General features: G+C 42.4%; 1 protein-coding gene across 2 annotated transcripts in view; it reads right to left on the reverse strand.

Annotated features, from left to right (window-relative positions):
* TMEM108 (transmembrane protein 108) overlaps positions 1-25,291 on the reverse strand; it is a 174,279-nt gene that overhangs the window by 17,257 nt on the left and 131,731 nt on the right. The window contains exon 1 of one of the 2 annotated variants that reach the window (XM_035130122.2): positions 2,372-2,790. The exons of the other annotated variant lie outside the window; for it this stretch is intronic. Within the exon in view, the coding sequence (XP_034986013.1) occupies positions 2,372-2,384 (13 nt within the window). The 5' untranslated portion in view covers positions 2,385-2,790. Of the gene's footprint in view, positions 1-2,371; positions 2,791-25,291 lie in introns of those variants that run through there. 2 annotated transcript variants of the gene reach the window in all.

Genomic DNA, 25,291 nt, shown 5'->3' on the forward strand with positions numbered 1-25,291 from the left:
TCAGCCTTGCATTCCAAAGCCAAGAGTCTCTTCAACCCCCACCCACCTCAGTCTCATCCTCTGATCTCAGACATGATGATGACAGGATAAACACAGCCTCCTTGATCAGTGGGGCTTCAAAAGCATTGTTGCTCTGGGAAGTCAAGAGCAGATCTTTTTTGTGCTCACATACCTCACCCGTGGCATTCAATTAGGGAAGCAAAGCTACCTGCCTGGAGCACCAAATAATTTTTTTGTCTTTGTACTGTATTCTGGCTTTGCATGCACTCAGATCCTGCTCTCCATCATCCATCCAGCCAGGCAAGAGGCATCATACAAATTAAAGGACATATTCCAGCGAGGCCAAAAACACTCATGAAGGGTGTAAAGTAGCTCTGTTAAGTGTAGCCTGGGAAGAGGGGGTGTAGCTGAGGAGAGTCCAATTTATCCTCTGGGCTTGAGGTTCCCCAACCTTGCCTAAATACTGTCTTACCTTGAAGTAAGCCCTGTTGAAACTAACAGGATTTACTCCTGGGTAGACATAGACAGGATTGTGCCAGGAGTGCACTGAGTGCAATTTTAGACATCTTAATTCAGTGCCATTTGCAAGAGATCAGAATGAGGTGGCCTTCTAGCCCTTGTGAACAAACAATCCCATTGTTTGGTTTTGGGACCAATCTACATGTTTGCTTCTAAGGTGATACCGTGCATTGGATGCAGCTTTGCCACCTGATGTTGATATGGGGTGTCGTTTGTCTGAAATGAACCATACATGAAAATTGCCTAAGTGAACCAAACCTTTCAAAATCAGTGGGTTCCCACAAATACCCCTGGAGTATTCTGGAGATTTTCACTTGGGACTATTTCAGCAACCTAATGGGCAACCTGGGGCCCTTCAGAGCTTGTTGGACTACAGTTCCCATCATTGCTGATCTCTGGACATGCTGACTGGGTCTGATGGGAGTTGGAGCCCAACAAGAAGATCTGGAGGGCCCTAGGTTGGCTAGCCTTCAGATAGGAGTTCCCTGACATAAAGCCCCAATGTGTATTTCTCAGCTAATGACATACTAAGAAGAAAAGTTATTTGTCCTCCCAGTGCCTTGCCTAGACCCAGGTTAAAGGTAAAGGTAAAGGTTAGGTCCAGTCGCGGACGGCTGGGGTTGCAGCGCTCATCTTGCTCTATAGGCCAAGGGAGCCGGCGTTTGTTCGCAGACAGCTTCCGGTTCATGTGACCAGCATGACTAAGCGGCTTCTGGCAAACCAGAGCAGCACACAGAAACACCGTTTACCTTCCCGCCGGAGCAGTACCTATTTATCTACTTGCACTTTGACGTGCTTTTGAACTGCTAGGTGGACAGGAGCTGGGACCGAACAATGGGAGCTCACCCTGTCATGGGGATGCGAACCACCAACCTTCTGATCAGCAAGCCCTAGGCTCAGTGGTTTAGACCACAGCGCCACCCACGTCCCTAGACCCAGGTTAGGGCACTCCTTTTTTGTTATTTGTCCATGGGACCAAGAATGGGTATATCCCAGTTAATTTTCCCTAGGTGTCAATCTAGGAATGTGATAGCCATGATCTTCATTTATATCTTGTGCTCCTCAGGTCAGTTCACAACATAAGCAATGGCAATTCCATAAAACAATTACAAAAACACACACAGGGTTAGTACTTAAAATAATCACCATTGATTACAAAGGCTGCAACCCTGGGAATAAACTAATTTGTTTCTGAGTAAACATACATAGGATTGGGCTGATAAAGCCCATCTCACAGTAATACGTAAACTGAGAGGGGGCTAGCTGGGGCGGGGGGCAGAGGACAAAAGAAAGCCATTCACCCTACAGCATGCCCAAAATCTTGTTTTCTCAAAAGTATGGGAAATCAAAATATTTCCAAAATATATACAGCTCATCATAGGAAACAAGCACTATTCAGCTCAAGCACAGCACTCTCTTGACAAAGCAACCGAGTGTCCAGCTCTTTCAACAATTAAAGCTGTTAGAGAGCCATCAGCCCTGTTGCTAAGAAGGTGAATTTTTAGCCAAGCTTTAAGGTGAGTCAGTTCATAAATTAAGAAATTCAGCTCCCTCTCAGACTGTCAAGCAATAGGAACAATAGAGATTACAAACAGAACATTAACATGAAGAGGCAGGCAAGCAGTCTCCCCGTTCATTCTCACGGTAAGCTGAAAGAAAGCAAGATTCTGTGGAAATAACAGGGGGTTCAGAAACGCCTATTGAGAAAAACATTCAGACAACTGAATAGCTGACCCTTCTGAAAATGATCATGGGGAATTAAATAGCCTTGTAATTACTGAACGGAGGAGGTCAAATAGGGGAAAAGTGAGATGTGACTGATCAGATTGCGCTATGTAATAAAATTACTCACCTGAAAATATCATTTGGACTTGTCAGCAGACATTCTCACCTACGCACATCATGTAGGCTAGGAAGCTTCATATTTTAGTAATTAAAAAATAAATAAAGGAAGTGGCTTCTGCTTGCTAAGCCACTACTTCTCCCGAGGAGAGTTTTGCTGCTAATGCTGGGATGGCTTGGGAGCAAAGACGACAGGCACAGAGTACGCAGGCGTGTCTTGCAGGAATGTGAGGCTTAGTGCCTGCTCCTTTGTGCAATACTTTTGCAAAAGGCAAGGAAGGCTTATTAGTTACTGAGCCTTATTTGCGCCCCTGCTGAGCTGCTTTGTATTCCAGCTTGGGTTTTTCCCACTCCGACATACACACTTGCAGTGCCAGAGTCAGATGCTGCTACACAAAAGATCCCCTGACTGCTCTGGTTTGCTGGGAAGGAAGCATTAGCCTCTCAGTGGCACATCCTGATGGCATGGACTAATTTCCTATTTTAAGGCGGAATACTGCTCATACTCTGACATGTAATTTGGCTACACACACAGCTGGATTTTACACACTGAGAGATTGTTTTCTATACCTGTTCTCTTTAGATATTTGAAATCTGGGTGTGTGTTTTTTAAAAGAAAAGGAAAAGGAAACTCTGAATTGCCTTGACATGCTCTTTCTCTCTCTTGTTCCAATCCTGAACAGTATTTCCTTCATAGTGAAGAATGTTCCAACATTCTGCTTTGAGGATTGTGTAGAATCAACCAATATCCTAGGGATTATTGTTCTCACTGATGGTGTGGTCAGTCCAGTTAACTCCAACCTTGGGTTCTCATTGCTGATAGACCACAATTCCTGTCATCCTTGACCATTGGATAAGCTACTAGGATGACAGGAGTTGCAGTCCAGCAACATCATTCTGGAGACCCAAGGTTTGAAGAATACTGGGGGTCAGGGATGGGGAACCAGTGGTTGTCTAGATGTTGTTGGCCTTTAGGTCCCATCCTTGATCACTGCCCATGTATGCTCCTGGAGCTCCTTGGTATTTTTAAACATATAACCATATATAACTTGGTATTTTAAATTATATAACCATCTGATTAACATAAGTGACCCCTCTCGTTCTCCTTCTGTGTTATTTCTTCAGCAAAAATAAACCAGATCTTTAGTGTGTGGAGGGATGATGATGAATTCAATTTTTAACCACCCTTCACCGTGTGGTCTGAGGATAGGTTCCAGTAAATTAAACATATAATATTAAAACGGTAGAAAGCAAATTACAGTCACAAGAATAGGGCAAGTCCTAAAAAACTATCAAGTGTCGAAGGCCAGGTAAAGAAGTGCACCTTCAGCACACAATGGAAACTCAATAGTGAAGGCACCAAACATACCTCTGGGGAGGGAATTCCGTAACATGGGGGTTGACACAGAGAATGCTTTCTCCTGGGGCAACCCTCAAACTTCTGTGGGCAGTGGAACTACTAAGTGGGCACCCACTCTTCTGAACTGATCATGTGCACTGGGCAAGAAAGAATATTTCAATATGCAATTTTGATTCTCTGAAGGTATCTCATGTTTTGTATAGCTTTGAAATTTTCATGCTGTTAGATCAATACTTGAAGAATTAGAAGTTGAATCTGTTAATTACCCAGATGTACAGACTAATTAGAGACCAAGGAGTTTAGGGAAACCGACAAAAGTAGCTTCAGGTTGTATTCCTTTAGCTACTAACCTCCCAAGGAGACATATATAGGATTGGCCAAGTCAGGCGTATATACAGTATAATCCTTTGTATGTCTACTCAGAAGTAAGCTGCATTGCATTCAACAGGTCTTACTCATAGGTAAATGCACAGTGGATTACAGCCTTAATCCCATTGATTTCTGTGGTTTTTAATCTGTAATCATTACAGGTTTAATCGTATAGAGATCAATGGCATAGCTGCCAAGTTATCCCTTTTTTACAGGGATTTTCCCTTATGCTGAATAGGCTTCCTCACGAGAAAAGGGAAAACTTGGCAGCTATGCAATGGGATTAAGGCAGAAATGTAATGGATGTAATGCAATGGGCTTAACACTGTGATGTATTTGTATGGTGTAATGGATCAGGGCCAAGGTAGGCTGCCAAATCAGTGGAAGCTGAGTATTATGGCCCCCCCCCACGTTTTGTTAAAATAAGAGCAGCATATACCCTCCTTCTTCCAAACTGGGGAAGGAGGTGTAGGCAAGAGAAGCCTGGAAGCCTAAGAAAACACTGAGTGTCAAATGAGAGACAAGTTGTGAAACTTCCTCCTGAGAAAGCTCTGGCCAATTATTTGGCTGGAGCAAGTGCCTCAGTCATTTCTCATTAGCCTTAATGACGCAAAAATCATTTCCCCCCTCCTACATTAAGTAATTAAGTAATCTGGTTGCAATGGGGCTAAGGGAAAAGGACAGTGAAGTAAACTGAGAAAAGCAATGTATTGACGACCTTGTCTATGGTGTAATTTTCTACATACATGTATGATGGACACCTGGAAGAAGAAGAGTTTGGATTTGATATCCCGCTTTATCACTACCCGGAGTCTCAAAGCGGCTAACATTCTCCTTTCCCTTCCTCCCCCACAACAAACACTCTGTGAGGTGAGTGGGGCTGAGAGACTTCAAAGAAGTGTGACTAGCCCAAGGTCACCCAGCAGCTGCATCTGGAGGAGCGGAGACGCGAACCCTGTTCCCCAGATTATGAGTCCACCGCACTTAACCACTACACCACACTGGCTCTTATAGGAACACAACCTATAAAGGTGCATCCCTGGTGTAGAAAGAGTTGGTGTGGATTTTAATTCTCCAATTCAACTCTCACTTCCACTAGGACAGATAGTGGCCTCTGGCCATCTAAATATTGTTGGACTCCAACTCCCACCAGCCCCAACTAGCACAGCTAACAACCTGGGATGATGTGAGCTGTAGTTATTGTATAGTCCCAGGGATATGGGAGCTATAGTTCTCCACCCCTGTACTAGGAATCCACTCACTGACTGTCCACAGACAAGCCACTGCCTTTTGGCCTCAGCCCCCTCCTGTGTTTGGCGGATAATGAATCTTGCCTACTTTGTAGCACTGTTAGGATTACATAGATCCTCCTCCAACCTGGTGTCTTCCAGATGCTTTGAACTATAATTTCTACAATCCCTGGCCTCTGGTCAAGCTGGCTGCTGATGGGAACTGCAGTCCAAAACATCTGGAGGGCACCAAGTTCAGGAAAACAGACACATGTGTGAAGTGCTCTGAATACTCAAGTGCTTTATTAATGCCAAGTTTTATGACGATTCTGTAAGAATATTCCAAACTGAGCAAAGCTAGTCATAGCTGCAATGCGGCTATTCAGAGGCAACAATATCTACATCTGATGGAAATATGCACATTCACAGGGTGAAAGGGCATCTGAGTGATGCACGTTTGTGCGTGAATAGGGGGAAAATGGGTATGTCATTTCTGGTTTCTCTGGGGTTCTCATTTTTCTAGTCTAAAGTTCAGTTCTCCACATTTCCGCTTCAGTTTGCATTTTTTAAAAATCTTAATGAAAATTTAGCATTATTTTAATGTGAATTTCTCACAATATACACATTTTTGGTGTTATTTTCACTAATATATGCATTTTTATGTACACTTTCCCCTAGTATATGAAGTTTTGCACACGTATCTCAAGAGTTGCATAGCAAAATTCAGTGGTGTAAATCTTGTGCTTCGTTTCACATATTCTAGGTAGATTCACCTTTAAATATGAACCGAATTGGACTTCTCCCCCATCTCTTTCTGCGTGAATCATCTCTAGCTCTTCTTTGTTCAAATAACGCCTGCCCTTTCTAGTTTTCTACTCTATAAAACCTATTCTCCTTTTTAGCCATTACATAGCAGCATTTCGGTTGTCAGGATGCTGTTGCCAAGGGAGATAGAATAGATGTGCAGCTGTTTTTTCTTCCTCCTCCACTTAGATTTGCTGTTGCTATTTACCTGACAGTGTGGCCTTTGGCTGTTGAGTGCATCACTGTTAATGCTCTAAGGCATTTCGGAGGAATTGTAGCAATGGCATAATGGCTCCCCAGCATCAAGTACAGCTTGCACAGGACCCTATTGGAAGAAGGGTTTTGTTTTATGTCACAAAGGCCGACTCAGAATGTCGAAAGTACCGTAGTGGCAGTATAGGGGTAGGAAAGAATCAAAGAGAAAGTATAAGTGGGTTTGGCTGCCTTAACCATTTCAGACATCTAAATATGACTGTTTACATCAGGCATCCCCAAACTTCGGCCCTCCAGATGTTTTGGACTACAATTCCCATCATCCCTGACCACTGGTCCTGTTAGCTAGGAATCATGGGAGTTGTAGGCCAAAACATCTGGAGGGCCGCTGTTTGGGGATGCATGGTTTACATGCATCTGAAATGTGTAAATCAGGGGTGGGAAACGTCAGTTCCAGGGCCTGAATGAGGTCTTCCAAGCCCCTTGAAGCCCCACACCCTACCCCAGCTCCTAGGGGAACTAGGAATGGTGTGGGACCACAGTTCCAAGGATCCTTTGGCAGATGCTATGGCTGATAAAGCTTTATATGTGAGCTTTCAATGTACGATGTATATGTGACTGGTGACAAGGTGTACAGACAAGACACTTGCAAAAAATTCCAGTCTAGAGGGGTCCCACGTGTGCGTGTACATACACACACAGTCTTCCAATGTCTCTCCAAGGAAATTTGACCCTTTAGGGTTAAGTTTCCCCCCTCCAGATTAGGATGTTTGCTTGCTGGTTAATTTTCCTTCTAGCCTGCCCAGCCTCTTGTGAGACCACAAGAAACCTGTGTGCACCCGCTCAGTCTGTTGTCTAGGTGCTAACCACAGATGGGCAAATTCTGGGCCCCATCATATGAGTCTTTCTCTTTAAACCAGATTTGGACTGGAGAGCCCCTCAAATAGAGGACTGTCCTTTGTCACAAAGGACACATGGACACCAAGGTAGAATTGCGGAACTTCTGCAGAAGCCTCCTCATTGCCTGGGCCTCAGTGATTTTGTATCTTCTGAAGACTTTCACCTAAAGGAAGAAATTCATGGGAGCAGCATTCATAGAGGAGAGAAATCACAAAGGCAACATGCTACAGCAGCATTTGAAAAGGGACTTGACAATTTGGCCTCCTAATAGCATGTGTCACTGCAAGTGTTACTAATACAGGGGCGATCACATCTCATTCTTCTGAAGGTCGGATGATCACTACAGGTATCATAAGTTATTCCTCTCCCACTTGATAAAGAGGACAGCACAAGTGGTAAAGGTACAGATAGATTTTTGCCTTCCTCTGGAGTCAGATACCGAACTAGAATAACGGATTGCCTGAGCTGACGCAGTAAATTGTGTGCTTTTACATAGAACAACCTCAGAGAGAACACTGGAACTGCTTCTGCTAATGAGGGCTAAAGCGCTTGGCATTTTAATAGAGAACCTTTATGATCCATTACTTGATTAATTAGATTTGGTAGTTGAGGGCTGAGAATACTGAAATAGCATCTGAAGTACCTCTACAATATCTGCTCTTCTGATTCCATGTGGCTGATAAACTAAAAATTCTTGATTCAATATGCGATTTATTTATTGTGATTTATTTGGCAATATATTCTGTTTGACTGGTGGTTTATGTTTCCTGTGAGAAATGAATTCTCTTTTTGTAATTCGTTTAACTGTCCTTCACTACCACGGTTCCTTTAGACACTAGAGTGCCTTGTGTGAATATTCATTAGCTAGGAGATGCTAAGGGCATGATCCAGTCACATTTAAGCACTTTTAATTCTAACAGATTTCAGTAGGTGATATAAACATTTGCTTAACTTGAGCTGAAATCTGTGGAGGTTTTTAGTTTCTAGATGCTCTATTTTTTTTATTAAACTTTTAAAAAAAATTGGATGGATTCCAGATGGTGCCTCTGCACTAACGGAAGGGCTATTGATTCATTTATAGCATCTGCTAATGGAAGAGGAGAGGGAATGCTTTTTTGCCCATTCCTTCTTCCCCCTAACCTCTCCTGCACATCCCCTCCCACCCTATTCTGGGAGAATCCAACCATTCTATGGAGCTGATTTTCAGGGGAAGAGGGTAGATGTCACAAGGGGAGAGAGCACAGGAAGATATCTTATATTGAATTTGACTATTGTTCCATCTAACCCAGTATTGTCTACATTGACTAGCAGTGATTTCAGACAGGGGACATCTTCCTACCTGAAGTTGAACCTGGGACCTTCAGTAAGCAGGACAAGTGTTCTGCCATTGAGCTATGACACTTACCCCAAAAGTGCCTCCCCTTTTCTTTCATTGCTGGGTCCTTCTGAGAAATCCAGCACTCACTGGATTCCACCCAACTATTTTACTGCCATCTCAGGGACCATTATATTATGGAGAAATGCTGCAGAGCAGTAACAAATTAATCTGGCTTACAAAATGAATATGTAGAATACACAAATCTTCTTAACTATAAGCCATAAAACAAAAAAATGAATAACAATGAAACTTAGTTTTCAGTATTGAAGTATGCATCTGTTTCTATAATGTTTTATGTTGTGAACTGCCCTGTGATCTTCAGATGGAGAGTGGTATACAAATTTAATAAATACTATTAAGGTAAAGGTAAAGGACCCCTTGATGGTTAAGTCCAGTCAAAGGTGACTATGAGGTTGCGGCACTCATCTCACTTTCAGGCCAAGGGAGCTGGTGTTTTTCCACAGACAGCTTTCTGGGTCATGTAGCCAGCTTGACTAAACCGCTTCTGGTGCACCGTTTATCTTTCTGCCACAGCAATACCTATTTATCAACTTGCACTGGTGTGCTTCCGAACTGCTAGGTTGGCAGAAGCTGGGACAGAGCAACGGAAGCTCACCCCATCACATGGAATCAAACCGCTGACCTTCCGATTAGCAAGCCCAAGAGGCTCAGTAGTTTAGACCACAGTGCCACACACAGGCAAATAGCAGGGAAATACTATTACAACTACGGTACTACTGCTGATATTAACAATAATACCACATAATCTAGCTCGAAAGAATCCCTCTATGCAAACTTAAGAGACCACGACAATGTCAGGCAGCCAGATAAATTATGTTTTATTGGTAAGAAGTCTTATATTGTGCTCTGATTTTTCCTCCTTTCTCCTCCAGTTTGGAAGGTTTTGCTTCTCTTTTAGATGAACCACAGCTTGCTGTGCTATTTGAACTTGATAAACTGGCTACTCCACAAATGGGAAACTTCAGGCTTGGAAGCCCAATGCTCCATACCTCTCAGTCTGGCCCTTGAGACTCTCACTGGGCCCCTCCTGGGCCCCTCAAACTGGCTGTGATCTGCACTCTCATCAAGTGTTTCTGTCTAATTGAAATGTGTCCTTGAACTGTGACAGTGCCCCTTGCTTGCCTGGATGCAGGATGGAAAGATGTTAGTATGCAGAAACCTTTTATTTTTGCGTAGGTGGAACATAGCCTATTAAACTAAGGTTTATTTAATTATTCTACCCCCTTTTGCTTCTGGTCCTGCTATTGGCATGTGGCCCTTGGAAGGCTTTCCAGGTGGGAATGCAACCATCAGGCTGAGAAAAGTTCCTACTCCAGCTCTGCTCCCTATCACGACCCTTTACAACCAGTGTGGAGAACCTTTGCCCCTCCAGATGCTTCTGAACCATAACTCCATCATCCCTGGCCATTGGCCATGCTTGCTACAGCCGATATCAGCTATAGTTCAGCAACATCTGGAAGGTCAAAGGTTCCCTACCCCTGCTTTACAATAAGGAATGTTGAATTTAGACTTTTTCTTTTTTACTAATAGCATGGTAAACATAGTATCATCTGAAATCTTGTTTGGTTAATTTGTTTAGCACTGATTCACAGGGGAAGCCATCAAAAACTCCACAAAATATTACAACACAAGCCTTCAGTTAACCCACAGCTTTTCATGATGGAATGCTCTCCAAACATCAAGGTGTCTGCACAACCTGTTTTTGCCGCTTTGCTCCCTGCCCTTGGTTTTTTTTACTGCCCTCATGCTGCACACCATTGATTTTTCATTGAAATCCTGGAAACATTAGCCATGTACTTGGAACACTCTGCTTCTCTTAGTTCTGAAATGCTGCCTCAGTGGACTAGAAATAAAAACAGCTAAAGCCAAATGGGTATCAGAGGAGGGATTCATAAATATGAGGAACTCAGGACTCAGCTACATGTACAAGAGAAATGTGTAGCACAGCCTTCTGTGACTGGAGCACTTCAGGATGCAGGTGACCAACTGCAGGACTTGAGTGGTGCCTCCAAGTCAACCATGGGTTCTTGGGCAGACTGTTCTCATAGCTGCCAAGTTATCCCTTTTTTACAGGGATTTTCCCTTATGCTGAATAGGCTTCCTCGCGAGAAAAGGGAAAACTTGGCAGCTATGTGTTCTGTGATTATGGATGAGGGGAAAATGCAATTCAGTTTGCATTTAAAGGCAAACCTACCTAATTTGCACTCTCAGAAACAATATATGAACCGAAACACAGCCATCTTTCAAAATCCACATTTCTCCAGCAAAGCAGTGTGCACAGAAATGGCTAAAGTGTGCATAAAAATGTATATACCCTGTTTCTCATATTTTAAGACATACCCATAAAATAAGCCATAGGAGGATTTTTAAGGATTCAAGGAATATAAGCCATACCCCGAAAATAAGACATAGTGATAGGCACAGCAGCAATGCCAGCCGCGACAGGAGGAGGAGGAAAAAAAATAAGACATCCCTTGAAAATAAGCCATAGTGTGTTTTTTTGAGGAAAAAATAAATATAAGACGTGTCTTATAATATGAGAAACACGGTATTTGTGGAAATAACATACAACAATACACCAGGGAAATTTGCTTTGCAAAAATGTGCATTATTACTCAAGATTAAATGCAATGTGTGCATTAGGAGAAATTCAAAATAAAATGATGATGAATTTCCTTGATGGTTATTTCTGCAGTTTACAACCTATTATAAAACACTGAATAGAACATGACAAAATACCAAAATTAAAACATTACAAACGAAAATCAAATACAAACTACAATAAAGATAAAACTGCATACTGATAAAACATTAGCAATAAAAATCAAACAGAAAACTGCAATAAAGGTTCCACATATCATTAGCAACAATTTATTTATTTTTGAATGCATATTCTGCCCTTCCTCCCTAATGAGCCTTCTGAGATAGAAGCTGCACTCTCTCCCTGCAGTAACATTTCCCAATTTTCTGCTTCACTCTCAAGCATTCCCACTAACCATAAAACAACGACCATTAGTCGCAAAGCAAATATCTGGGGTTACATCCCAACTAAGTTAGGTAAAGAGACCCCTGACACTTAGGTCCAGTCATGACCGACTCATCTCACATTATTGGCCAAGGGAGCCGGCATACAGCTTCCAGGTCATGTGGCCAGCATGACAAAGCTGCTTCTGGTGAACCAGAGCAGCACATGGAAACACCGTTTCCCTTCCTCCTGTAGCGGTACCTATTTATCTACTTGCACTTTGATGTGCTTTCGAACTGCTAGGTTGGCAGGAGCTGGGACCGAGCAACGGGAGCTCACCCCATCATAGGGATTCGAACCGCCGACCTTCTGATTGGCAAGCCCTGTGTCCCTGACTAAGTTAGTTGTGCTTAATTCCTGTTGAAAGAGATGGGGTTCAATTTACATCATGGTTAGCCTGTCCTATTGATTTCAATGGGGCCTGAGATCAACCGGCAGGGTGCTTATTCAATGTTTGCTCACATGTTGAGCACAATGATATTTACTTTGGGGTAAATGTGCATGGGATTTCACTGAGCCTCTGGAGCAACTCAAAGAGCCCCAGGAGAGTGCAATGCGTGATCCTTCTGAATGTCTGGCTCTGCTTTCAAATCAGCTACCTTTAAATGAGACCCCCCCCTTCTTCTTCTCTGTTAACACCAAGGAATCTTCAAAAGCTTTATTGATTTTAGGGAATAGATACTAATGTCTCCCTTTGCAAAGGACTGTTTCATCCATTAATCAATTAATTAATCAAAAATGACTTTATTTCTGTATTGATCTACTGCTACCACCCTTGTTACAGGCCTCCCTGAATTATTAGTACAGTATGCAATAATAAGAGCTGTGCAATTAAGAGTGGAGCAAACCTAATGACAAATTAGAAACTGGGGATTTCAGTGGTTTGAACCAATTGCAATTAACACTGCTGCTGCAGAGTGGATACGAAGGCATCCCCCCCCCACCCATTAACTACACAAAATGTACCAAGCGTAAAGTGTGTGTGAAGAACTGAAATAAATAGGGGAGTCATGTCAGGCAGATGCTCCATTCATCCCCTTGCCTGAACTGAAGTGTCCAGATCAGATCGTTATATCGGGGCTGTGTGCCACAAGCAAAACAGTGAAGCGTGCTTATGCCCCAGGGGCATCAATGCAGCACAGCTGCATCCCACTGATGTCAACAGCAGTTGACACATGTATGATCATCACATTCAAGAGATCAAGCCCAACAGGTGGAAGTCTCATATAGTCTGAATTGCCTCTGCCACTTTTCCTTTCTTGTCTTTAAAGATTTTAATTGAGGTAATTTATGCTACACCCACAAATCTAAAAGTGAAGTTGATAGCTATTTTTCCACTGTAGCTTTCCTAAAACAGACAAATAAACTTCAAGCACATTTCCCTTTCTTTATTTTAAAATTTATTCACCTCTCTGACAAAGGCTGTGTAACAGCATTCGCTGTTTCAGCACGACAAACGGAAAACATTCTGCAGCATGTGAGAGAATAATTTCCCCCAGATGCTCCCAGATTTGCTTCGCTTGAAAAATTAAAACTCAGAAGCAGCATAAGATCCACATTTAGGTCTGAGGTGCAGTTACACTTTTCAGTAGGGACCCAAGTCCTTCTCCTTGGTTGAAAGCCACTGAGTGGTGGAACCAGTCCTAAATGTGCCTAGCTTTCTCTGAATTGTGCTCAAATGCAGTGGTCCAGGGGAGGGCACTAACGGCTGGTGGGCATTGTTGCTCCCTGGGCTTCCTGGCAGCATGCATCGCTGCTGGTCACTGAGAGGGGAAGGGGCAAGACAGTGGGAATTCAGCACATCATGGGAACAGCAGTAGGGGCATCAGATTGGCTCACTGTGTCAAGCTCCCCACAGCCTTACCCCTTGCTCTCCCCTGCACTTGGTAACCAGCAGTGTTGTATGACACTGGAAAGTCAGGTGAGCTGCCCTGACCTCGCTGCTCCTCTGGCAACTACTGGTGGAGGGGCAACTGGGGAGGAAGGCAGCTCCGGGCCCCTTTTTGGAGGAGGGGCAATAGCATTACCAATGGTCCCTCCTTGGTCTGGCATGAAGTTATAATGAGGCCTTTACGTTTTACTATTGTTTATGGCAGTTCAGTATACAAGAAGTCAGAGAATGAGCCCTGTGTCTTAGTATAGTGGCTGATCCTAATTAACAGGGTATTATGCTATGTGCTGTTGCGGTCTCTCTCTCTCTCCCCCTCCCCCCCTCTCTGTGTAATGAAACAACACTTGACTGCATTTTGGACCCTCCTGCACATCAGACTCCACCCCTGAACCAAGCTCAAATGTATTCTTAAATATGTGCTAGTCATGGGTGGAAGGAGGGGGGTGAGGAAGTTTAGGGATCAGGGGTGTCTTTTGCAATTGCTTCCTTGCTAGGCTACGGAGAACATTTAACAGTGCAAAAATGCAGTGCTATCTCCCCCCCCCCCCCCGCTAACATGCCCCTGGTGTTACAGGCTATTTATTGTGCCTTTATTCAAAAAGTATCCCTGCTGGGAGCTGTCCATGCACATTTGCTCGCTGCCAATTTCTCTGCCAGAAGCACGTAGATGGACCTTACGACTATTTCCTCAAGGTAACCTTGGCCACAAGATATTTATCAGCAAGGGTAATAAAATGTAAAACAGAAAAGGGGAGGGAGAACAAACAGCCAGTTGTCTAACTCTCACAGTTTGTGTGTGTAAATTATCAGTTAATAACCAGGCTTGCCAAGCTAATCTAAACCAGTCTTCACCAACCTGGTGCCCTCCAGTATTGGACAACAACTTCCAGCAGTGAGGCTGTATAGTCCAAAATGTCTGGAGGGCACCAAGTGCATAATGGAAGTAGCATGGCATTAGACACATTTTAAAAGTTTGGTCTGTTAAATATATATGCACACAAAATGGACCAATAGATATTATGCTGACAAAGGCCAAGGATCATTTGAAAGCAAAATATCTAGATTGGATGTACATGTGGCAAGCCTAGGCAATGGGCAGCATTCTGAGGCCACAGCCTCACCAAACATTCAAAGATCCTGGGAACTGTAGTTTGTTAAGGGTGTTGAGTGTTAGGAGACCCCTATTCCCCTCACAGAGCTTTAATTTCCAGAGTTCCTTGGGAAGAAGGCTCAATTGTTTCGGGAATTGTAGCTCTGAGGGGGTCTCCTAACACCTCTCAGCATTCTTAATGAACTACAGTTCCCATAATGCTTTTGGGCAAGCCGTGACAGTTAAAGTGGTATCATAGTGTTTTAAATGCATGGTGTGGATGCAGTCTGAGATGAGCCAGGGCATTTCTGCATCTGCACAGTCCTGACCTCACTGCCACCCATCCTCACCCCTGCCCCGTCCAGGTAAGCTGCAGTGATGGTGGGAGGGCAGCTCTGCGGTTCTACCCCACCATGCTGACCACTGCTGCTTTAAAACAAAATGCATTGATATGAGTGAATCTTGATTACAATCTCTCTCCCCACCTGCCCCCAGGATGGAAGCATACCCCATGGCAGGAAAATCTATCCAGCACATTTGTATTCCAGCCTGAGGCTGCATACCCACATGGAGCTATTTTGCTTGATCTTCACAACAACCTTCTGTGGTAGGTTAGACTGAGAGGTGGCAAGTGATTCGCCAAAGGCCACCCAGTGATCAGGATTTGAATCAAAGTCTGCCTACCCCAAGTCAAACAATCTTTCCTATGAGCTTGTTGATTCTTTCTAATTTGATTGTTTTTAGATCATAATGGGTGCAAGACGTATTTCTTGTCTCATTAATTGCAAAACCACATGGATCAGGTTCCATCTGTCTCCGAGTGGAATCTCCCCTCTCTCCACTCCCCACCCCGGCGCTCCAACACCCCCCCCCTTATTTTCTCTGCTTTCAGAAACTCTTAGTGCATTAGCTTTTCCTTTCCCAGGGTTGCATCTCTGACAGCAAATTGTCAAGCAAACAAAACCTTCTTGCCAGCGCTACAGCTCTTATCTCTTACAGTCAGTCTCACAGTCCAGACTGCAGCTGAAACAGACAGGAAAACTCTTGGCCAAAGCAAGCTAAATACTCTCAATTGTTATTATAATAATTATGTCACATGAATTTTGCAGCCGACCACAGATGTCTTAGCCATGCAGATCAGCCAGGCAACTGGAGAAAAGATGTTGTGCAGACAAGTGCTCTTTCATTGCTGTTGCTGAAAGGCAAACTGGACCATGTGTATATTATGTGTGTATACTGTATTCTGTTTTGGACATGTGAGCGTGGGTAGCTTTTTAACTTGTTCTATCCGTAGAGTTTTGGTAGGTGAGCAGCAACCTATTAATAACACATTTTTAATTACCAATCAAAATGAAGCAAGCAGACAAGCCTCAGCTACATAGATGAAACGGATGTGGGCTGTAACAAAATGTTGCAATGTGTAGGGCTCCTGATTCTAGCTACCATCCAGAGACACTGCCTTTCCATATACTGTACTCTATTCCATTCTCCACACCCTTCAGTTCTCATTGAAAGGCAAGCCTACCCAATTTGCATTTTCTGAAACAAGATGTGGACTGAAACACACCTATCCTCTGCAATTTGCATTTCTCCAGATTTTCCTATGAGGTTCTCTTGCCACACGATTTGTACAATATGCATATACAGTACTAGGGGAAGTATGCATTAAAAATGCATATACATACAAGTGGAAAAAAACATTTCAAAAATGCATTATGTTAGTTTGCAGAAAGGTGTGTATTAGGGGGGGAAATCGCATGTATTAGGAAAAATCTGCATTAAAATGATGATGAGGATTTAAAAATAAATAAATCTCAAACTAATGTAGAGAAATGAATTGAAGACTGGAAAAATGAGACACTGAGAGAGAAATGAAATTGACAGATTCACCCATCTGCACCTATGCCTCAATAGTCAGTCAGTATTCCACACCCACTGAACATGCTCTGGTCTACTTTGGTGGTGCAATTACCTCCTCCAGCAAACGTGTGGAATGTAGCCATTAATATTTCTCACCCTGTACACCCTCATTTTTAAATCACATTAGGTTACTGTGTGTCACAAGTTATAATAATAATAATAATAATGTGATTTTATCCTTTCTATATGCAACTGTTTTATTTATTGCTTCTTTTTTTAGTTAACTTATGTATTATAGTTTGAGCACTGCTTTAGGGAAAAGACAGGGTATACATCCCCTAAATAAACAGGTATGTTGGGCTCAAGCTATCAGAAACTTTCTTGGTAATAAACACTTTACAAAAGTGTTACGAAAGCAGGAGGCTAATGCTGATATTCAATCGCTGGCAGTTATGCCCCCAGCCCTGTCAGAAACTGTGCATCAATTTAAGCTCCCAAGTAGTCATCAAGGGCAGTCCCAGGTACAGGAGTAGCACTGACAGGCTGATTGCATGTATATTTATGGCTCGCTGCTCCCTCAGGTGCAGCACAGCAGCTCCCATTTAAGCTAATAGGGCCAGCACAAGAATAATGGCAGGTAAGTAGACAAATTAATAAAGGAGATTCAGCACTGCAGGCTCTTAGTGGGTGGCCAGCGCTTTCATTTAAAAATAAATATAATATTATTTATAAAGCACACATCCCCCACAGCCTGCAGGGCAAGGCAGAATAATTCCATTATAAAAACATCAGAAACATTCGAAGTGTAGAATACCAAAGAAATGAGGAACAAAGGGAATCCAAGTCCAGGAGAAGGCCGAAGTGGATGCCAGTAAGACAGAAAGGAAGCCTCTTACAAAGAACATTCAGGTTATTTTATTAAAAATCAGCATGCATGATTTCTATTTTTAAAAAAAATAAAATAAAATAGCCTGCATTCATGATAGGCTATTTTGTTGGAAATTCAAGTTTTCATCATGCTGAAAAGGAAGAAATAACCCACGTAGGTGAACTGTGGTCCTGGAATGATGGGATGCTGAAGTCTTGATTAGGACTGGGCCTCTGAAGCACATTAAGCCTCTCAAGAGGTCAGCTTTTGAGGTTAATTGCAAAATGCTACATATTCCACAAGGATGCAGTTGTTTGGCACTGGTAAACATGCGCCAAATGTTCAGTCCCTTCTCAACAATGCACTAAAGGGATGCAGTACACTGTTCCCACTCACGTCAATTTTAGGAATCACAGGGACTTCATTTAGGCTTTATACTCGTCAAGTAGCTTATGGACCTAGGCGAACCAGGGTTGTGTTTTTGCATGAAACACAATTGGCTGCAATTGATACTTTGGATTACAGTAAGCAATATTCTCAAATACCAGATGCTATCATAAGAACCAGCTATCAATTTAAATGAGCTGAACTTTAAAAGGAGTGTTATAACGCATACTGAACCAGGGATCATTTTTGATCATGTTCTCATGCGGAAGGCAAGCTGGCCTAACATTATGTCTTCTTACACAATGAGCCGGAAACCAGTTATACGCTCAGCTGACTATGGACGATTATAGGGGCTGTTTACTGAGTGGTGACTAACCATAGTGCCAAGGCCGGCCCAATACATTTTGCCGCTTGTGTTGAAGGGCAACGCCCTCCCCATTGCACAAAAGAAGTCAAAACTATTTTCAATATGGGTGATCTGCAGCATCCTTAAGGCAGCAAGCTGTCCTCACAACACCTCACTGCCACCCACTCCACTGGCCATCTGCCACTTGCTTAATGGTAGGGCCGGCCCTGCATAATTTTGTGCTAATTGATCTATCAATCAATCAATCAAATAAATAAAGTTGGCTGGCAAGAAACTGATGTAAATGGGAATGCATGAGAATGTGTGTCTGGATGTGGCCATCTGACTCTCCAGCAATTTGCATAACAGTACGTTTTTGCATCACACACAGTCATCAATGATTGCACATTCAGTGTATTTTTCTATATATCAAATCTATAAAGTCAACATCTGATCTGGATGTATGATTTAGCATCTAGGCAAATAATGGCTAATGTAGTATACTGAGGACAAGCGAGTTGGCCCATGCTTATCTTTAAGGCAGAAAATGATACCTTAGCAGTCCCGTCCCCCCTGCTTCTTTAACTGCTTCACTCCCTGCTAAAAGCCAGGTCAAAAATGGCCCTTTAATATGTAAAATCCAAGCCTGAGTGTAAAATGTAGCGCCATCCACTGACTGTAATATAATGTGTCATAAGAAGTAAGTAGCCTTCTGGTTTGAAGGAAGGCTGATAGGCAGTACAAGGCTATTTTACACATGTCAGAGGTAATAAATCTATAGGTTGCCTGCAGGCCTTAGATCCTTATAGAAACACATTACGTGATGTTAAATGTCTCTGTTTTTAATGCTAATGACTCTTTTCAAGAAGGTCTTTGCTATCAAGCTGGAAGAATTCCTGTTTATGCTGGTTTGTGTTCTAGCTTTATTATGCACAGAATGATTGCGTTAATCAGTTTTCAATTAGGAACAGCTAAGGGGAATAGATCGCCATACCAGCTTTGCTTATGACTCTTCAATTTAAAAAGATCATTCTCAGGAGGAGGAGGAGAAGAGGGTCTTTAATTGACTCCCCTAGCTCCTGAATAAAATGCATGTCATTTCTTAGGATATGTGCAAGTCTGAATTCATCAGGCTGCAGCTCAGTGGTAGAATGTCTGGCTTGAATGCAGAATTGCCCAGAATTCAATCCCTGGCATCTCTAGGTAGGGCTGGGATGGATTCCTGCCTGAAATATTGGGAGAGCTCCCACCAGTCAGTGTAGACAATCCTGAGCTACATGGACCAATGGTCTGACTGGGTATATGGCTGCTTCCTATGGTTCCTAATGATATTGTTATGTCCTGATCTCATAAGCCACCATGCTGTGTTAAGACTGGACAATATGGCTGTTGTGCCTGGGAAGTGCCATGAACTCTGTGATATTGCCCTGAATAGGTAAGCCAACTCAATGCATCACAGGGGCACAACAGGATACTTAGTTTGTGCTATTAATGCCCATCAGTGGGCTGGTTTAGGCTAGTTCACTACAGTCACTTAGTGGGGAGCTAGAAGGAGGGAGCTCTCTTTGGAAGCTTAACATTCCTGGAATCTTAGCACTTTGTGTAAGGTAAACTGAATTTACATGTATGTCTGGTTAACCAGGAAGCGAGTAGGAACTGAGTTCACGTACATCTTGCATTATTTGCTATATTTGTATTCTGATTGCAGGGCTCTGTCCTTTGAGTTTTGGATAATAAATTCACCAGTTGTCCTCTTTCCTTGGGACTAGAGATGCTTGCAAAGCAGCTCTGAAGCATCCAGCACTTGGAACTTTTGGACTGGCTGACTACAAAACTGCAAGCCATATTGTCTGTTCCCCCCCTCTACAGACTCAGAAGGATTATTGCATTGTTTGTGTGTTAAACAAATGACCTATGTGCTTAGCTTTTTGTGGGCATTGACTTGAATAATTATGGTTCCAATGAAAGAATTCTTTTCACCTTAAATACTGGCAAGTTTTATTCCACCCAAGCCTCATAGGACCCACAGAGGAAGGGATCACACTGTTGCATGGCAACACTTGCCTACCATCTCCCATATCGACCCCATTGTTTACTGCAATTGTCTTCCGAGACTATTATTCTCCTTATCTTAACGGGAAGATACCATGGGTTATTACTGTGGTGTTCAAAGTGCAGGGTATAAATGCAAGAAATTAACTTAAGCACAAAAACCCTTGTAGCAAGGTGCAGCAAATTGGGGACTGCAGTGACTCCATTTTGCAAGACTCTATTAAGCCAGCACAGAACTAGGCTGGTGTGTGGCAGAGGACAGCTTTGTTATGCAGCACAGCTAGGGATGGGGAAGACATTTGATTCATTTCGCATTTAAAGGAGAATCTACCTACAGTACTCTGTACTTTCTAAAACAATATGCAACGCAGAACACAGGCAACCTTCTAAATTAGCACTTCTCCAGATTTTGCAATGACATTTTCCAATGTGGTGTAGTGGTTATAGTGACGGACTAGGACCTGAGAGACCACAGTTCAAATTCCCACCAGTCATGAAGCTGACCTTGGGCCAGTCACCCTACAACATAGGGTTGTTGTAGGATTAAATGAGGAGGGGAAGAACCAAGTATGCCACCTTGAGCTCCTCGGAGAAAAAGGTGGGATATAAATGCAATAAATTAATAGTAAGTGGTTTGCAAAAACAAAACAAAAACAACCCAACAACCCCAAAAGCCACACACTTGACTAAGGTAATGTGGGTATAGAAATGCATACTTAGTGAAAACTGCATTAAAATGTATCATATTGGGAAAAACACACTTTGCAAAAATGTGGATATTAGGCAAATTGTAAATAGTAACATTAGGAGAATTCCACACTAAAACTCTTATGAATTTTCATGAGGACTTAAAACAGACACAGACACAGACACACACACACACACACACACACCAAACTGATACGGAAATGTGGAGAACTTAAGGATGGGAAACTCAGAGAAACAGAAATTGACTGATTCTCCCATCCTTAACTCCTTCCAACCACAGAACTACCATTGCTGATGCAATGATATCAAACCAATAAATGGTGGCAAGCGATGTCTCAGCACCTTCTGAATTGAATTTCTCCCATATCCCTAACTTGTGATGGTAAAATTTATTTGATACCTGCACATTCTTGACTCACCAATTACCTGCTGCATTTGTCACAACAAATCTCCTCCTACCAAGAATGGGAGCTGAGGGCTCCACTATAAACTGGTGTAGCAATGAATTGTTCCCTCTGCAGGTCAGTCCCAAGATGCTAGCCTGCCACACAACCATCTCCTCTTGTTTTGGTTTCTGCTGATGCGTTTCTGTCCCATTGCTGAATCATGTCTGTGCAGTGAATAACAAACGCAGCTCCTTTTCTATTAAAGCCTTCCCAGGCATTAACCCTCAGACTCTGTTATCTTTATCAGATCTTTAGCATATGGCCTGGTGGGCTTTGTGGGTGGGTAGCTATTTGTATGTGTACTTTTGCATTAGTTTCCAAGAAACGAATGCTATATTTTGCCTTCCCACTTAGCCATTTTGAAAATCTGCACCTTCTCCCAAAGCCCACAAATTATGCATTGCCAAAAAATAAGGTTTGCATAGAAATCACCTATGTTAATTTTTGTGTGTAGAGGCAAGTTTTAAAATAATTACTATCATTTACACAGGACTTCAAACACAATACATCTTATAACTGTGGGGGGAAACGTGCTTGTCTGCTTTCTGCATGCTGGGCAACTTCTAGGCCCTTGCTGTTTCTGAATTTACATCAATATTTTAAGGATTCAATATTCACTAATATTGCTGGTTGTTTTCCTAATTGTACAGCATAAATGTACATATGCTATGATTTAAATTGCAGAAACAATAATAAATGTTTGATTAGAAATCATTTCTATTTCTATTCCAATTTAAAAAATTCACATCAAGAACTCTTAACATCTAAACCTGGATGACCTTTAGGGGGAAATTACTTGCTGTGTTTAACTCAGAACCCATCCACTCCCTCCCAGTCTTCCACTAAATACAAATTCCTCTGTGGCCATGTTGGAGCCTTTTCTGAGACCAGCGCACATTGCAGATTGGTCATGCCTTTCAAGAGTGTTTTAGGCTCGCCTTTTTTTTTTGCACCACTTTTGCACTCAGAGGAAAAAAGACAAGAAGAATGGGTGCTATGATGCTGAACTTTGAAAAACAACCTGACCTTTACAGCTGAGTTGGTGCTCTTTCCTTTGCTTGGTTCACCCCTGCACACCTGAGTGGAGCTAAGAAGCAAAACAATTCTGGAATTCAGAAGACCAAGGAGTGGGCCTTCTAAAGCTAATGGGAGTGGAATGAAACGGTAAGAGAACCACATCTTATTTCATCTCTAATAAGTAAGAGTTAATGGAAAGGTTTACACTACTGGGACAGAGCAATCCTATGCCCAAATTACACTAGGGCAGGAGACACGCCACTGTAATGCTGGTAGCAGGACTGCTGTATCCAGTACATGCTCACCCTGGGGAGGAAGGGAAGGAGAAAATATCAGAAGGGGTGGAAAAATGCAGACTCCCTCCCTCAGTGTCCTTGGAAACTAGGCCACATACAATGCCGTGGATCTAGTCTCGTGGCACTGGCATCACCATCACTTACTGCAATTAATAAATAAAATAATAATAATAATAATAATAATAATAATAATAATAATAATTTATTATTTATACCCTGCCCATCTGGCTGGGTTTCCCTAGTCACTCTGGGCAGCTTCCAACAAAAGATTAAAATTACATTAAAACACCAGTCATTAAAAACTTCCCTAAACAGGGCTGCCTTCAGATGTCTTCTAAATGTCAGATAGTTGTTTATTTCTTACTATTCAAAAAGAAAAAAGAAACAAAACTATACAACTATGCAAAACATACAACTATACAATTAAAAGATACAAAACAACTATACAACAAGGTTGGGGCAGTGCAGGAGCACTGGTGAAAACACCAGATGTGCCTACCCTGCTTTCTCCTCACACCGTTCAAGAATGGAGCAGCAATGCTGCTTGCCAGGAGGTCAGGTCTATGGTGCCAGCCTTTTCCATGCTGCCTCCTCCTGCACATACCACCACTCAAAGACTATGCTGGTACTGTTGCCTATATGACATCCATATCCAGATGCAGCCAATGAAATGATGATGATGGGCCATGGCCTCAGGACACAAACAGACCACACAATACATACATACCCCCTTCCCTTTCTCTCACACACAGAGCACACCAACATCTCTTCTGCTCTCGCACATTCCAGGGTAAAACACCGGAAGAATGGAGCAGGCCAATTTCCCCCAAAGAATGAGAAGAATTGTGTCTGCCTCATATGTCAGGTTCCAAAAGTTGCTAGAAATAGTTTTTTAATAGAAGCTGGGGATCTGGGGATTGTGGTTTACCCCAGGGGCACCAAAGAAAGCCTTTGCACTGCCATGGTACCCAAGATGATGACACCTTTAAGGCAAGAGAAATGGCTGCATGAGGCTCTCAGGCATATATGTGGACTTTGATTTAATGCCTAATGAAGACATATTTGCCTCCTTCAGATATTTTTTTTAAAAAGATTTTTGGTTTTTTTTTTTTAAATACCAAAGTTGTTTTGAATTTGCAAATTCCTCTGCTACTCAACTCCAGTGGGGTACTTAGGGAGTGTGCCTCTAGTAGGATGTCTAAAGAGCAGCAAATTGATCTTCCCCATGCCCACCTCTGGTGCTGAAAGTCTCTTACGGATCAATGTGATGCAACACTTGCAGGAGTGACAACAGATAAAATGCATTTGGGACACACTTTGGATAATTTTTATGGGAAACCCTATCTTTCCCCAGGCCCTTAAGGGGAAAGCAGACTCAGTGCAGTGGGTTAGTTAACAGCATTACTCCAAACTCATCTAATTAAAGGTCTGCCTAGAACTCTAACACGGAAGAGAAAATGCATACAGTATAGGTAAATGACAATGATATATTGGAGAGCTGCAGAACACGACAATGTTTTCAGAGGGCAGACTATAGTTTGGGGAGAGTAGTTGCCAATCCCAATCAGCTATTCAGACTTTTCCCCGATCTATCCCAGGTGTTCAGAGCAGGTTACAATATATCTCATTTTATCCTCACAGCAACTGTGCGAGGAAGATTTGACAAACAAGCAAAGAGATGTTGGCTCCCCAGAGCCACCCATTTACCTGGATGGGTAAACAAGGATTTGTACTTCAGACTCCTATGTTCATACCAAGAGCTCTGAGAGATAGAAGGGGGGTGGGGGAGAGACACCTTGGCAGTTCTTTGCATAGATGTGCAAATAAAGATATCTTGCAGAAGGGATGCAACTGTGTGAAAATAAGGTTCCTTTTGAATATTGAAGAAAGTATACAGAGCAAAAAAAATAACACACACCAAAAGAAAATAACACACACCAGTTGCCGGGGGAGGGTGTCGGGGGCTAGAGTACATTGCCAGTACAAGACCTGGTTACTAAGTAACTCTCCATAAATTACCCTATCCAAACTCGGGGGACATATGGCTGAAACTGGAGGGCAGATTTTGCATAGCACTAAATAGCTCAGCTTCTCCCTGATCTTTGTTTTACTACAACATATAGAACAGAGATATCTGAGCCAGCCCTGTCTGGCAACTTCTGTGCTCTTTCCCTTTTTTTCATGCTTTATGTTTCCACACACATTTGTGCATGCAGAGTAACTGAATGATTCATAACATAACAAGAGTCATAACATATCTGTAGCTTGGCTAACACTTGGAAGAGTTAGCAAGTTATGACTAAGCAATATGGCTGGTCAACAAAGACCAGAAATAAAAGTGTTGCGTGTTTTTGATAGTATGTTTCTCTGTCTCACTTCCAGTTCAGAAGCAAAGCCTATAGTTGTATCATGTCTAAGATGGGTTTTATTTAATTTCCTCCCACCCCCAACACTCCTTTTTTAAAATACAGATTCATAATACATTAAGTACTTGGAAACTAATTCAAACTTGATTTTGCTTTTAACTTAACTTGGCATTTTTCATCTTTACTGAAGCCAATGTTCTTTCTGCTAGCTGAGGTTTAAAATTAGCATACTGCTACTGAAGGCATTTAAAATGTTGATTCCTTATTCTTGGAGAAATTTAACTTCTGTTTATACAACTTGCTC

Source organism: Zootoca vivipara, chromosome 12 (assembly GCF_963506605.1).
Source record: "Zootoca vivipara chromosome 12, rZooViv1.1, whole genome shotgun sequence".
In the NCBI taxonomy this organism is placed as follows: domain Eukaryota; kingdom Metazoa; phylum Chordata; class Lepidosauria; order Squamata; family Lacertidae; genus Zootoca; species Zootoca vivipara.